General features: G+C 41.0%; 2 protein-coding genes across 5 annotated transcripts in view; one reads left to right on the top strand and one right to left on the bottom strand.

The window, feature by feature from the left end:
• Nucleotides 1–1,341: 1,341 nt before the first annotated feature.
• Nucleotides 1,342–6,363, top strand: barhl1a (BarH like homeobox 1a). Its single transcript, XM_021606691.3, has 3 exons — nt 1,342–2,318; nt 3,387–3,600; nt 4,072–6,363. Exons 1-3 carry the CDS (start codon nt 1,877–1,879, stop codon nt 4,349–4,351), a joined length of 936 nt encoding a protein of 311 aa, XP_021462366.3. The 5' UTR covers nt 1,342–1,876; the 3' UTR covers nt 4,352–6,363.
• A 5,380-nt stretch (nt 6,364–11,743) lies between these two features.
• The window catches only part of ddx31 (DEAD-box helicase 31), a 53,663-nt gene continuing 50,866 nt past the window's right edge, over nt 11,744–14,540 (bottom strand). For all 4 annotated transcript variants that reach the window (XM_021606692.3, XM_021606694.3, XM_021606693.3 and 1 more), the window contains exon 21: nt 11,744–13,675. In XM_021606692.3, coding sequence (XP_021462367.3) covers nt 13,531–13,675 — 145 coding nt within the window. In that variant the 3' untranslated portion in view covers nt 11,744–13,530. The remainder of the gene's footprint in view (nt 13,676–14,540) is intronic.

The raw sequence follows: 14,540 nt of genomic DNA on the forward strand, positions 1-14,540 counted from the left end.
AAATTCATATATTCTACTTTCTGTTTGTTTGCCTACATAGAAAAGAATATGTTTTCTATGTTAATTCGCATAATATAAGGAAAACCACAACCTATACATATGGTACAATACTATATGTATACTGAACAAAAAAGCAACATGCAACAATATCATCAATTTTACTGATTTACTGTACATGTAAGGCAATCAGTAATTTGAAAAAAATTAAATAGGCCCTAATCTATAGATTTAATGACTGGGCAGTGGCACAGTGGCCATGAGTGGGCCTGGGAGGGCATAGGCCCACTCACCTGGGAATCAAAATGAGTTTATCAGAATTAGTTTTTCCACACAAAATAACTTTATTACAGACAGACATACGCCTCAGTTTCATCAGCTGTCCGGCTGGCTGGTCTCAGATGATCCCGCAGGTGAAGAAGCAGGATGTGGAGGTCCTGGACTGGCGTGGTTACATGTGGTCTGCGGTTTTGAGGCTGGTTGGAAGTACAGCCATATTCTCTAAAACAACATAAAACGGCTTATGGTAGAAAACTTAACATTACATTCTCTGGCAACAGCTCTGGTGGACATTCCTGCAGTCAGCATGCCAATTGCACACTCCTTCAAAACTTGAGACATCTGTGGCATTGTGTTACTTCATCTCATGAAACATGGGACCAACATGTTGCGTATTTATTTTTGTTCAGTACATAGCTGACACTCCCAAACTCACTCCACAGCAACCCCAGTAGATGAGCTGAGCACAACTGCAGATCCAGGTCAAAGCAATATTATAAAGGGCTGCTTGCTAAGCCATACCGCTTTCTCCCGAGCCAGCTCATACCAAGATGAGAAACTCAGGACCTCTGCCTCACAAATACACATGACAGGCCTCTTGAAGCATTCCAACCTGTTGTGCAACTGCAGAATAAGGAGTGAGTTTCATAGATCCTCATCTGCTACATCTCCTTAAATATCAGACTAGGAAGAACTGACCCCCCCACCATTATACCTACACGTAACATGCCAATTCAACAAATATGAATATGTACACATTGAAATACATATTTCTGCAGTGGCAAGAAGTGAAAAAATAAACAACCCGGTTAGACATGGATTACCAAGGAAAAGCTACATCTAGGTTACCAGAGGACTATTGCCAGCGTTGGTAAAGGTGTTATGAATCAGTGTGAAAATATCTGTACGGAGATATAATTTATGATGCCCAGGCCAAATATCTGTATCATATTTACAGTAATGAGGGGTGAGATGAAACAGGGTGGTGGTAGTGGTTGAATCCACCCTTCCCCCACTCCTCCTCCCCTCAGTTATCACCAAAACCTCTCTGAGCCAATGGGCTCAGGGCATTGTTAGAGACACCTTTAAAAGCTGACAATTGTGCTTTAGTTGTGAACAGGGTCACTAGGGGACTTTGTCTATTATTTTATGTTTGCTTGGGGCCACAACATCAACCATATACAGTACCAGTAAGCCCATCATGTTTGTTCGTGTCGTCAGTGTCTCCCGGTTTCCTCAAAGGCAGGACGTGACTGCAGACTGCATGGACTTTAAGACTGGTGCTGAAATGAACTCGCTAACTGGTTGAGGTCCTTCCCTTACAGGGGAAGTTTACTCTACAAAACATGTGGAATTAGGCTATTATTAACCTAGGATATTTTTGGGGTGGGAGAATAGCAAACAGTGTCGTTTTCAGAACATATACATATATTTCTACAGACACGCTGCAGTAAAACGCGTAGGCCTAATGACGGGAAGTGGATAAAAAACAAATTGCCTGGTCAAAGTTGTTTTGGGATTTTCCAACTGGACAGTTGACTTGGTCTCAAATTGTAGTTTAAAAGTACGAAATTACCCAGTTGCCCTGTTCATATTTATCATGGAGGTCTCCACAAACGGGTCGAGTTTTGGTGTTGACTCTCTGCTGTCTCACAGACCAGCAAGCCCACACTTTTTGAAAGGAGACAGTTCGATCGAAAAATGCCGGTCTCCACTGGAGTTAAGCCCGAGGTCCGTCCTGGAAAGCAGCTGCTCATCTCCCTTCTCCCCGCGACCGGAGTCTGTCGAAGATGCAATGCACAGACATGATTTTGCACTGGAATCCTCGCTACAGCATGGGCAACTGCCCCAGCCACGGACAGTCGCATCATCTTTTCTTATTCGGGATATTCTTGCAGACTGTAACAAACCACTTGCAGCATGTGCCCCATACAAGAGTCATGAACATCCCATGCCAGACTCCGAGCATTTTGAGTCCAAAATAGCGGACGACTTTATGGATAAAATCCACAGCAACTCGTCCTCGGAAAATGAATACAAAGGTAAGCTTTATTACTTGACAGTCCGTAAAACAAGTTGACAGTGAGTTAATCGCTCATATAGACGGCTATTTTAAGAATTTTCTAACTATGGTAGGCCTATAAATAGCCGAATGTCTTATAAATTAAAGGAAAAAAAACGTTGATTAAAATAACTAGGCTATCGTATTAGTTAATCAATTATATGAAGACATTAGGCATATAGCCCAATACCCTTGGTTTGTAGGCCTACTTTCTATACATTAGTATTTATATTGAGAGAAAATAAAATTGCGCGCCCATTTAACTGCCTTTAAAGCCACTTACTTTGAAAATGCAAACAGAAAAAATCCTATATGATGATTTGTTCAATAAGGCCTTTAAGCGTAAACAATGTATCCAGCGTGGTTAATTGACGATGGTTGCAGCTAACATAAATATGATAATAATAATAATGTCATTTGACTAGGACTATTATAGGCCACTTTAATATTATAGACCGTTCCTTATTTGTGATCAACCTGAAAGTGTGTGCGTCAAACCATCCTTACACTGACCAATATAAATGTAGGGGGCCTAATAATGCCTATGATGACTGGTTTTCATTTCATGGATGAGTGGTGTTTCGTATATCAGATTGTCTCTCTCTCTAGTTGGTTTATCTTCCACCGATACATCCAATTGTTCGGGGATTGGCTGCAATTTGTCTACATGATAATCAGATTTGTAACCCGAGGATCTTGTCAACTCTATATTTCGGGTTTATCCACGGTCCTGTGAAGTAGCGCCAGTCAGTTGACTGGTTTCCATCCCTTGTGGATCAATTAACTGGATTATTGTACTCCCTGAGAATCAGATCGGCCCATATAAAAAACAGTTTTCGCGCTTCACATATCCACTGTGCAATAACCATGGAAACAACCGATATATTTTATGTGGCAGTTATAGGCCTATAGCCTTAGAAATCCCTGTCCAATCATAACCATGATTTTAGGCCAACCGGAAAATGTGCAGGTCAAAATTCTATCCTTTATGATTCTGGTTATATTTTGGTCATGTATCTAATTGTAAATGCATGTTCATTAATTTTAGCGCGAGACCGTGACATGGACAGCAGCAGAGACAGTCCGTCGACTCGGCTGAAGAAGCCCCGGAAAGCTCGAACCGCTTTCAGTGATCACCAGCTGGCCCAGCTCGAGCGCAGCTTCGAAAGGCAGAAATATCTGAGTGTGCAGGACAGAATGGAGTTGGCAGCTTCGCTCAACCTCAGCGACACTCAGGTCAAAACGTGGTACCAGAACAGACGGTGAGTTGCAAGACAGATCGAAACCGTAATTTGTAATTAATGTTAGGACTAGTTGTTGGATTCAGCCACTCAAAAAAATGTTATTACAAACATATAGTTTTGGCTAAGTCCTCCCATATCGTTGTGAAGAAATTACACGTAACACAATTACGGACAACACATGAATACACGCATAATCAAGTACTGCATTCTGTATCAATAATTTAAGTGACGTGCTGTTATTACACAATTGCTCAATTATTATTTACCCATAAAATGGCTGTCAACTGTGAGGAGATTTGACATATTTTCCCCCTAATGTAGCTACATTGTTTATTTATTTGGGTGAGTAAAGTAGGCCTATGAAATATTCTGGGTAACATCCAATTCTATTTCCTCCTGCTTGTTATAATAGCAGATAACGATGGCCAATAAATTATACATATAGCTTGATTTTGTTCTCTAAACCCTAATTTTCCTTTTTCGTTTTAGAACGAAATGGAAGCGCCAGACCGCGGTTGGACTGGAATTGTTGGCCGAAGCTGGCAACTACTCGACTCTTCAAAGAATGTTTCCCTCGCCATATTTTTACACACAAAGTCTGGTTTCGAACCTAGATACCACAGCGGGCTCATATCTGTACAGAGGACCCTCGGCACCACCACCTATCCAGCGTCCGCTGTTTCCACGAATCCTCCTCCATGGTCTTCAGGGAGGCGGGGAGCCGCTCTCCTCTCTATCTGGAGTCCTCCCTCGACCTACACATCGATGAACGGACATAGCTGTCAGCAGCCACGCAAGCTCCTCGCTGACAAACAAATGGGACTGCACATGAACAAAATTACATGACTTTGAAAGTCGAAACTTTTATTTGGGTCGATATTTGTGAAATGTAGTGAACAGTTTGGCTTTAGGGGAAAAATGACAAATAAACATGTTTGTAGGCCAATGTGTAGGCTAATTGAACATGGTGTGTTTCAGAGCGGGCCTTCATATTTTTTTTAGGCTGACGAATAGGCTCTTTAATCAACGTGGAATTATTGGATTGAGGCCAAAATGCTATTTTGTGTTAGCACAAATTTGGGTCTGGATTACATTTGTTTTGCTTAAATTATGCGTTTAGAGCTGGCAAAGGCAATCTTCCCACATTTGCGTATACTGCATCCACGATAAACGCTGCCTGTCGGCCCCCATCGGAAATTAGCTTTACATTTCGATCACGCAATCTGTAACGCTTAAGCGATACTGTTTTTAGAGAATAACTGGGCTCTATTCAAACAAAACCAAAATAAACACGTGGTTATAGCCTATATATGTCCATGATAATTGCAAATAATGGAGATGTGGGGACCTACATTCCAGATTTATCTTTAGCATTTAATTCAATATGACATTCACTTTTCGTTCCACTCAAATTGGACGACCAATACGGGGCAACAGTGAAACTTTTTGAAGACGAAAGACGTAGTCTAATTTGAAATTGTTCGCGCAATGTCATGTGGTTGTTTCAAAGTATCCTATCCCAGTTAAAGCCAAAACATGGGGATGTATTTACGTTTTTTAAATGTATAAATACGTTCTACAAAAATACCCTTCACTCAAAATATGTGGTCGAAAGAAGATTTAGTACAGTCAGCCTAGACTGAGTTTTTATTTTATTAGGCCTGTTCAACTTTTATTTTGGCAGGGAGTCATGTTAGCCAATCAATGGGCACAGCATTGCACACTGGCCTCTATAAGGTTTAAATTAAATTAAGGAATCATTAGAAATGAAAGCAAAACGTGGCCTAGGGTGGTCTAGCAGTCTAGCCGCTGCCTCTGGTGCACAAAACAACCCCAGATAGGTGCTGTGAAATGTGTTGTTTTACATGGTCAGCCATAGTAGTAGGAGGCCCTGGAGCAAATTAGCGTTTAGTGCCTTGCCCAAGGGCACAGAAGATTTTTCACCTTGTCGCTCGGACATTCGAACCAGCAACCTTCTGCTTCAGCACACTCTCCTCTTTCATCTCTAAACATACAACTAAATGATCTTTAATAAAGGCCCAATGCAGTCAAAAACATAACTTCTCTATTTTATATATATATACACACTATGTTGGAATAATACTGTGAAATTGTGAAAATGACAATGCCCTTTTATTGTAAGTCAAATTAAGTGGGAACGGTCGGGAATGGTGTGTTGACAAACATAACTCTTAAAATATAGCCTACATGTAAAATAAAAATCTAGGTGAATTCGACAATTAGCTGTCAAATAAATTTCAGATTTGGTCAACATTTATGTTTTGCAGGCTACCTATAGCCTGCATTTTACACTTGATTTAAGTTGCACAAAATCTAAATTCCAATTCCAATCAAGTGTTCAAATCTCAAATGCACTTCATTGAGAGCTGAAACGTTACAAAATTCTTGTCCATTTCTAAACCACACAGAGAATTAAAGTAACCCCATAGAAATACAGTTGAATTCGGAAGTTTACATACACTTAGGTTGGAGTCTTTAAAACTCATTTTTCAACCACTCCACACATTTCACACATTTCTTAACAAACTATAGTTTTGGCAAGTCTGTTAGGACATCTAATTTGTGCATGACACAAGTAATTTTTCCAACACTTGTTTACATACAGATTATTTCACTGTATCACAATTCCAGTAGGTCAAAAGTGTACATACACTAAGTTGACTGTGCCTTTAAACAGCTTGGAAAATACCAGAAAATTATGTCATGGCTTTAGAAGCTTCTGATAGGCTAATTGACATAATAAAGAGTCAATTGGAGGTGTACCTGTGGATGTATTTCAAGGCCTACCTTCAAACTCAGTGCCTCTTTGCTTGATATCATGGGAAAATCTAAAGAAATCAGCCAAGACCTCAGAAAAAGATTGTAGACATCCACAAGTCTGGTTTATCCTTGGGAGCAATTTCCAAACACCTGAAGGTACCATGTTCATCTGTACAAACAATAGTACGCAAGTATAAACACATTGGGACCATGCAGCCATCATAACGCTCAGGAAGGAGACGCGTTCTGTCTCCTAGAGCTGACAACAACAGCAAAGGACCATGTGAAGATGCTGGAGGACATAGGTACAAAAGTATCTATATCCACAGTAAAACAAGTCCTATATCGACAACCTGAAAGGCCCCTCAATGAGGAAGAAGCCACTGCTTCAAAACCGCCATAAAAAAGCCAGACTACGGTCTGCAACTGCACATGGGGACAAAGATCGTACCTTTTGGAAAAATGTCCTCTGGTCTAATGAAACAAAAATATTACCTTTTGGCCATAATGACTATCGTTATGTTGGGAGGAAAAAGGGGGAGGCTTGCAAGCCGAAGAATACCATCCCAACCGTGAAGCACGGTTGTGGGGGTGCTTTGCTGCAGGAGGGACTGGTGCACTTTACAAAATAGATGGCGTCATGAGGGAAAATGAAGTGGATATATTGAAGCAAGATCTCAAGACATCAGTAGGAAGTTAAAGCTTAGTCGCTAATGGACAATGACCCCAAGCATACTTCCAAAGTTGTGGCAAAATGGCTTAAGGACAACAAAGGCAAGGTATTGGAGTGGCCATCACAAAGCCCTGACCACAATCCTATAGAAAATGTGTGGGCAGAACTGAAAAAGCGTGTGCGAGCAAGGAGGCCTACAAACCTGACTCAGTTATACCAGCTCTGTCAGGAGGAATGGGCCAAAATTCACCCAACTGCTTGTGGAAGGCTACCCAAAACATTTGACCCAAATTACACAATTTAAAGGCAATGCTACCAAATACACTCTATTAGTATGTAAACTTGATGAAATGATGAAAGAAATACAAACTGAAATAAATCATTCTCTACTATTATTCTGACATTTCACATTCTTAAAATAAAGTGGTGATCCTAACTGACCTAAGGCAGGGAATTTTTACTCTGATTAAATGTCAGGAACTGTGAAAAACTGAGTTTAAATGTATTTGGCTAAGGTGTATGTAAACTTCCGACATCAACTGTAGGTCTAATCAATAGTTAAAAACCCACTTGTAATTGCTTAAAACGAATTGTCAATATGGCAGTAGTTGTAGGCTATAACTAATGTTGTGGCGGACCATCTGAACAGCTGACATTATTTGTCAACAATAGATTTGCTAAACAATAAGTCAACAAAATATTGAATGAGTGGTTATCAATGATGACTCCCAAAGTGCTGGTGATGGTGTCTTGGGCTCTTGGCCAAAATGCGATAACAGCTGGTGACCAGCTGATACTGCCCAATATGACCGTGGAGAGACTGGGACAGGACAGCTGGTCAGCGGCGACGCACACAACACTCCTGACTCCTCAACCCGGCTAGAAAGCTACTCTACCTGGTGATTGGTGAAATTCAAGCCAACCAAACTTGTGAAATGGCCCCCAACGATTAAAACAAAAAGACAATGTGTTTTGGTTAGAAGTGAACAAATTAGGGATGGATCAAAATGTACATAATGGGTACTTGGAGGAAAATGGGGGAGGGTGGTGCTTTTTCAATTTCAGTCAAGGGGAGGGTTTAGTATTTTCTAAATCTAGTCCAGGGGAGGGTCATGTAATTTGTAATTGATTAAATATCAACATTTCTTAGAATTACTTGCTAATTAAGAGGGAGATTAACCCGATGCCCCAATCAAGTTAAGCGTCAGAATAGAGACAAAGTAGAGTCGCAATTCAACAGCTCAGACACGAGACGTATGTGGCAGGGTCTAGTCAATCATGAATTACAAAACGAAAACCAGCCAAGTCGCGGATACCGACGTCTTGCTCCCAAACAAACTAAACAACTTCTCTGCTCGCTTTGAGGACAATACAGATCAGTATTTAACACCATAGTACCCTCCAAAGTCGTCATTAAGCTTGAGACCCTGGGTCTTGACCCCGCCCTGTGCAACAGGGTCCTGGACTATCTGACGGCGGCACCCAGGTGGTGAGGGTAGGAAACATCTCCACCCCGCTGATCCTCAACACTGGGGTCTCACAAGGGTGCGTTCTCAGTCCTCTCCTGTACTCCCTGTTCACCCATGACTGCGTGGCCATGCATGCCTCCAGCTCAATCAAAGTTTGCAGACGACACTACAGTGGTAGGCTTGATTACCAACAATGACGAGGTGAGGGCCCTCTGAGTGTGGGGTCAGGAAAATAAACTCGCACTCAACGCCAACAAAACAAAGGAGATGATCGTGGACTTCAGGAAACAGCAGAGGGTGCACCCCCTATCCACATCGACGGGACAGTAGTGGAGAAGGTGGAAAGTTAAGTTCCCCGGCGTACACATTCACAGACTCACAAATGGTCCACCCACACAGACAGTGTGGTGAAGAAGGCGCAACAGTGCCTCTTCAAGCTCAGGAGGCTGAAGAAATTTGGCTTGTCACCAAAAACCCTCAAACTTTTACAGATGCACATTCGAGAGCATCCTGTCGGGCTGTTTCACCGCCTGGTACAGCAACTGCTCCGCCCACAATTGTAAGGCTCTCCAGAGGGTAGTGAGGTCTGCACAACGCATCACCGGGGGAAAACTACCTTCCCTCCATGAAACCTACACCACCCGATGTCACAGGAAGGCCAAAAAGATCATCAAGGACAACTACCCAAGCCACTGCCTGTTCACCCCGCTATCATCCAGAAGGCGAGGTCAGTACAGGTGCATCAAAGCTGGGGCCGAGAGACTGAAAAACAGCTTCTATCTCAAGGCCATCAGACTGTTAAACAACTATCACTAACACTGAGTGGCTGCTGCCAACATACTGACTCAAATCTCTAGCCACTTTAATAATTAGATGTAATAAATGTATCAGTAGTCACTTTAAACAATGGCACTTTATTTAATGTTTACAAATCCCACATTACTCATCTCATATGAATATACTGTACTCTATACCATCTTGCCTATGCCGTACGCCCATCCATTTATATGTACATATTCTTATTCATTCCTTTATAGTCAGAACTAGAAGGACAAGCATTTCACTACACTCACATTAACATCTGCTAAACATGTGTATGTAATCAAAAAAAAGTTTATTTAATCTCTGATTCGCCGCTGGGTGTGCAATATCAAGTGCGCCTATAGGCTATTTAGTGTGGTTTCAATCAAAAGATCCATAGCCTATAGACTACAAAGTGCCTGCTTGGAGAAACAAAGAGTAAAGTTATATTTCTAAGATAGCTGCTGGGATGGTGTAAATAAAACTAGGCTGCATTACACACTGCAATGGACATTAGAACCCTGGGCCCCGGCCCTGCTCTCCTCTTGCTGATCAAAAAATTGTGTGTGCTTGCCTATCAAATGGCTGTGCTGTGTAGGCCTACGGTGGCAGTTCAGGAGAGTCAAAGGCTTCTTCCGAAAATAATTTTGGATTATGCCTAGTCCTAAAATTATTGCGTGTGGACGAGCCTATAGCCTATGTTCTGTTCAGTTTAAAAAGGAGAGCATTAACATGAGGACAGGTCAAGCTTGATAGCTTGCTACTACTATAATTGATTTAATTAAAAACAATATACAATGCATTCAGAAAGTATTCAGACCCCTGGACTTTTTCCACATTTTGTTATGTTACAGCCTTATTGTAAAAGGGATTAAGTTAGTTTTTCACCAATCTACACACAATACCCTATAATGACAAAGCAAAACTCGTTTTTTAAACGTTGGCAAATATATAAAAATGTAAAAACCCGGAAATATCACATTTAAATAAGTATTCATACAGTTTACTAAGTACTTTGTTGAAGCACCTTTGGCAGCGATTACAGCCTTCGAGTCTTCTTGGGTATGACGCACAAACATGGCACACATGTATTTGGGGAGTTTCTCCCATTCTTCTCTGCAGATCCTCTAAAGCTCTGTCAGGTTGGATAAAGGCCTGCATTAAAAAAAAGCCTGATTGTTGGAGTGCTGCAGAGATAGTGGTCTTTCTGGAAGGTTCTCCCATCTCCACAGAGGAACACTAGAGCTCTGTCAGAGAGACCATCAGGTTCTTGGTCACCTCCCCGACTGCTCAGTTGGCAGGGCGCCCAGCTCTTGGAAGAGTCTTGGTGGTTCCAAACTTCTTCCATTTAAGAATCGTGGAGGCCACTGTGTTCTTGGGGACCTTCAAATGCTGCAGATATGTTTTGGTACCCTTCCTCAGATCTGTGCCTCGACACAATCCTGTCTCGAAGCTCTACAGACAATTCCTTCGACCTCATGGCTTGGTTTGGTTTTTGCTCTTACATGCACTGTCAACTGTGGGACTTTATATACAGGTGTGTGCCTTTTCAAATCATGTCCAATCAATTGAATTTACCACAGGTGGACTCCACGTTGCAGAAACATCTCAATGATGATCAATGGAAACAGGATGCACCTGAGCTCCATTTCGAGTCTCATAGCAAAGGGCCTGAATACTTATGTAAATAAGGTCTCTTATTTCTAATACATTTGCAACAATGTCTAAAAACCAGGTTTTGCTTTTTCATTATGGTGTGTGCAGATTGGATTTTAGAATAAGGCTGTAACGTAACAAAATGTTTGAAAATGGAAGGGGCCTGAATACTTTCCGAATGCACTGAATTTCTTGCCCATGATGTAGACCTATTTATCAGAGTTATTGACCTCACAATAAGCCAGATTCTAGTAACTTACATTGTGGTGCTGAAACTTGAAGAATCAGCCATGGCACAATCAATCGGAAATGAACAGCTGATGGTGCTGAAAGTAGGCAAATTCGAGTAGGCATAATTAATTTCAAACCTCTTCAATTTAATTAGACTAACAACAAGAGGGATGTGTGTTGGAGCCTATTTCTTCCTATTTAAGAAATAAGAGGTAGGCCTACCTTTGTGACAGAGAATTAGGTTGTATGTAGGCTGCTATATCCATAGATATGTCGGTCAATTCCTCCACGCTCAATGCACTCTAAACAACAGCCCTTGACTGACAGAGGTAGGCCAAGTGAAGACCAAGACTTGAAATGAGCGGGTATGCCATAGGTCTACTTTTTATTAAAGAAAATGGCAAAAAGCACAGGCCAACCCCTTGTTTGCGTAAGACAGCAGTTAAAGTTTGCATCGGTAGACCGACTGGTGGAAAAGAAGGTCTGCATCGGTAGTCCGACTGTCTGTGGTTGAAATGAAAGACTAAGTTTTGAAAGTACCATGCTCAGATTCCTAATGACATATCAGATTTTATTATTTGCAAACAGGGACAGTTTCATTACAAACAAGACACACTGATTAGGCATTGGATAAATATGATAAGATGAACACATAGGTCTATCTCTGTCCATTCTTAGCCTGTCATTTCAGTAATTTGTGTAGTATTACAAAAGATTCTGTTAAAATTGCAGAATTGAACTTTGATACATATGAAAATAAAAGCCCACAAACGTCAACACCTGTATAGCATACCAATCAACCAACCATAGCGGCAGGTAGCCTAGTGGTTAGAGCGTTGGGCCAGTACCCGAAATGTTGCTGGATCGAATCGCAAGCTGACAAGGCAAAGAAATCTGTTGTTCTGCCCCTGAACAAGGCAGTTAACCCACTGTTCCCCGGTGGGCCGTCATTGTATATAAGAACTGACTTGCTTAGTTAAATAAAGGTTAAAAAAAAAGCCTATTTGTAAGACTGTATTCACCTGGAAAAAGTAGCAATGTAAAAACGTGAAAAGTTTTTAAAAGATCACACTTGTAATTTTCTTTTGTTTTATCGGAACATGAGGTCATATTCACTGAGTATACCAAACATTAGGAACACCTTCCTAATATAGAGTTGCTTTTGACAGTTGTGTCAAGTAAGCTTGGATGTCCTTTGGGTGGTGGCACATTCTTGATCCACATGGAAAAAGGTTAAGCATTAAAAAAAACAGCAGCGTTGCAGTTCTTGACGCCAACCAGTGCGCCCGGCACCCACCATACCCAGTTCAAAAGGCACTTCAATATTTTGTCTGGCCCATTCATCCACTGAATGGCTCACATACACAATCCCTGTCTCAATTGTCTAAAGGCTTAAAAATCCTTCTTTAACTTGTCTCCTCCCCTTCATCTACACTGATTGAAGTGACTTCGAAAAGGGATCATAGCTTTCACCTCTCATGTCATGGAAAGAGCAGGTGTTCTTAATGTTTTGTATACTTATATGATTTCTGACATTCGGAAACATTTTAGATCGCATGAATGCATTTTGTTTCATTACCTTTATCACTTTCCATGATCTGGGTTTATTTTATGAAACAAATTCAACACCAAACATGTATTTTCAAAATTGAAAATGTTAATTTAAAGTCGTATCCACACAGATGTATACCAACATTCCTATCGATGCAGTAGCTGAAAATACAATTCTGACATTCTGGAGAACAACCATACTCTTTTCATGAAACGGTGACATACTTAACTTGTGTCGACGTGATAGACCATGGTGCGTGGCTCACCATACAATTCATTATAAAATAATACACACAACCTGAGACTGTCAGTCTGTTCTGAACTGCTAAAGAAAAACACTATACTCACTATGTCAAGTTCTGCTGCCCCATACTTGGGGGTTTTGTGTCAAGCATGGCTCTGGGATCAATTCTGTAGAAACACAGTAATTGTGCAAAGGTAGAGGGTTAAACAGTTATGGTAAGGATGGAATTCACCCATCCTTAAGCTACACAACCAGCACAATCACAAATCAACCCCTAGAACCCCTTCACCCGTTCTAGGTGCACCATTTTAGATGAGAAGATACTGGGCGTAATGAATATCAAATGACAGATACTCCACCTAATTTAAAAAAAAGAAGAAAAAAAAAGGGCTAGGTGGAGTTATTACCTTTTCAACTATAATTTGATCGGTTTAGATCTATGAGGGGCCGTCATAAACATGTCTAGACTATAGCTGCTAGGGACAAGAGATTGGTTTAGGAGTTAGGAGAGCTGTCCTGGGTGAGTGGGGATAACCTTTCAGCTATTCCACTCGGTCCTCCTCTCCGTTGGCTTGGCTTTTCTTCTTCTTCTTCTTTTTGGCTGCGGAGTCTCCATCAATCCCGCTGGCATATTCGGAGCGCGTGAGACTGGCCACCCGCTCTTCAGTGCTAAACTTCTTGAGAGGTCTGAGGGGAGAGAGCATAGGATGCAGCAGCTTCATTAGACACGCGGTCCCTAATATACCAATTGGTAAAACATTAACACTCAAATCTGAACTTCAGAGCCGGATATACGTCATCAGAGCACGCAACATAACATTGTACTGTCGACACTCGGTTGTTTATATTAAAATTGTTTCATTAAATCCATTCAGACTGGAAAAACCCCAAGGCTTGATGGCATACCGGTAGAGAGGTATATCAAGTATTTTTTGATATACTAAAAGCTCCATTGTTAGATTGTTTTAACTACTCCTATAGAAATGGTAGTCTGTCAGGTTCTCAGCAGGAAGGTCTGATTTCTCTATTATTAAAACAAGACCCAGATGGCAAATATAAAGACCCGGTCTATCTAAAAAAAAAACTGGAGGCCCCTTACACTTCAATGTTGTGATGCAAAAAAATACTAGCAAAATGCATAGCACTCAAAATTAAAAGGGTTTTACCAGGTATTGTTTATCCTGATCAGACAGGTCTCTTACATGGACGATACACTGGAGATAAAAATACGACAACTACTAGAAATAATAGAACATCATGAAACATAAGCCAGGAATGGTATTTATAGCGGATTTTGAAAAGGCATTTGATAAAGTAAGACTGGATTTTTTCAATTTCGGTAATTATCTTATAAAACGGGTAAAAATAATGTATTGCAACCCCAGGTGTAAAATAGTAAATAATGGCTACTTCTCAGAGAGTTTTGAATTGTCAAGAGGTGTTAAACAAGGGTGTCCGCTGTCACCATATCTATTCGTTATAAAATCAGATCCAATAACAACATTAGAGGATTAGAAATCCAAGGCTTAAAAACAGAAGGTGTCCATGTAGG

Source organism: Oncorhynchus mykiss, chromosome 6 (assembly GCF_057628025.1).
Source record: "Oncorhynchus mykiss isolate SJ-2025 chromosome 6, ASM5762802v1, whole genome shotgun sequence".
Taxonomy (NCBI): Eukaryota; Metazoa; Chordata; class Actinopteri; order Salmoniformes; family Salmonidae; genus Oncorhynchus; species Oncorhynchus mykiss.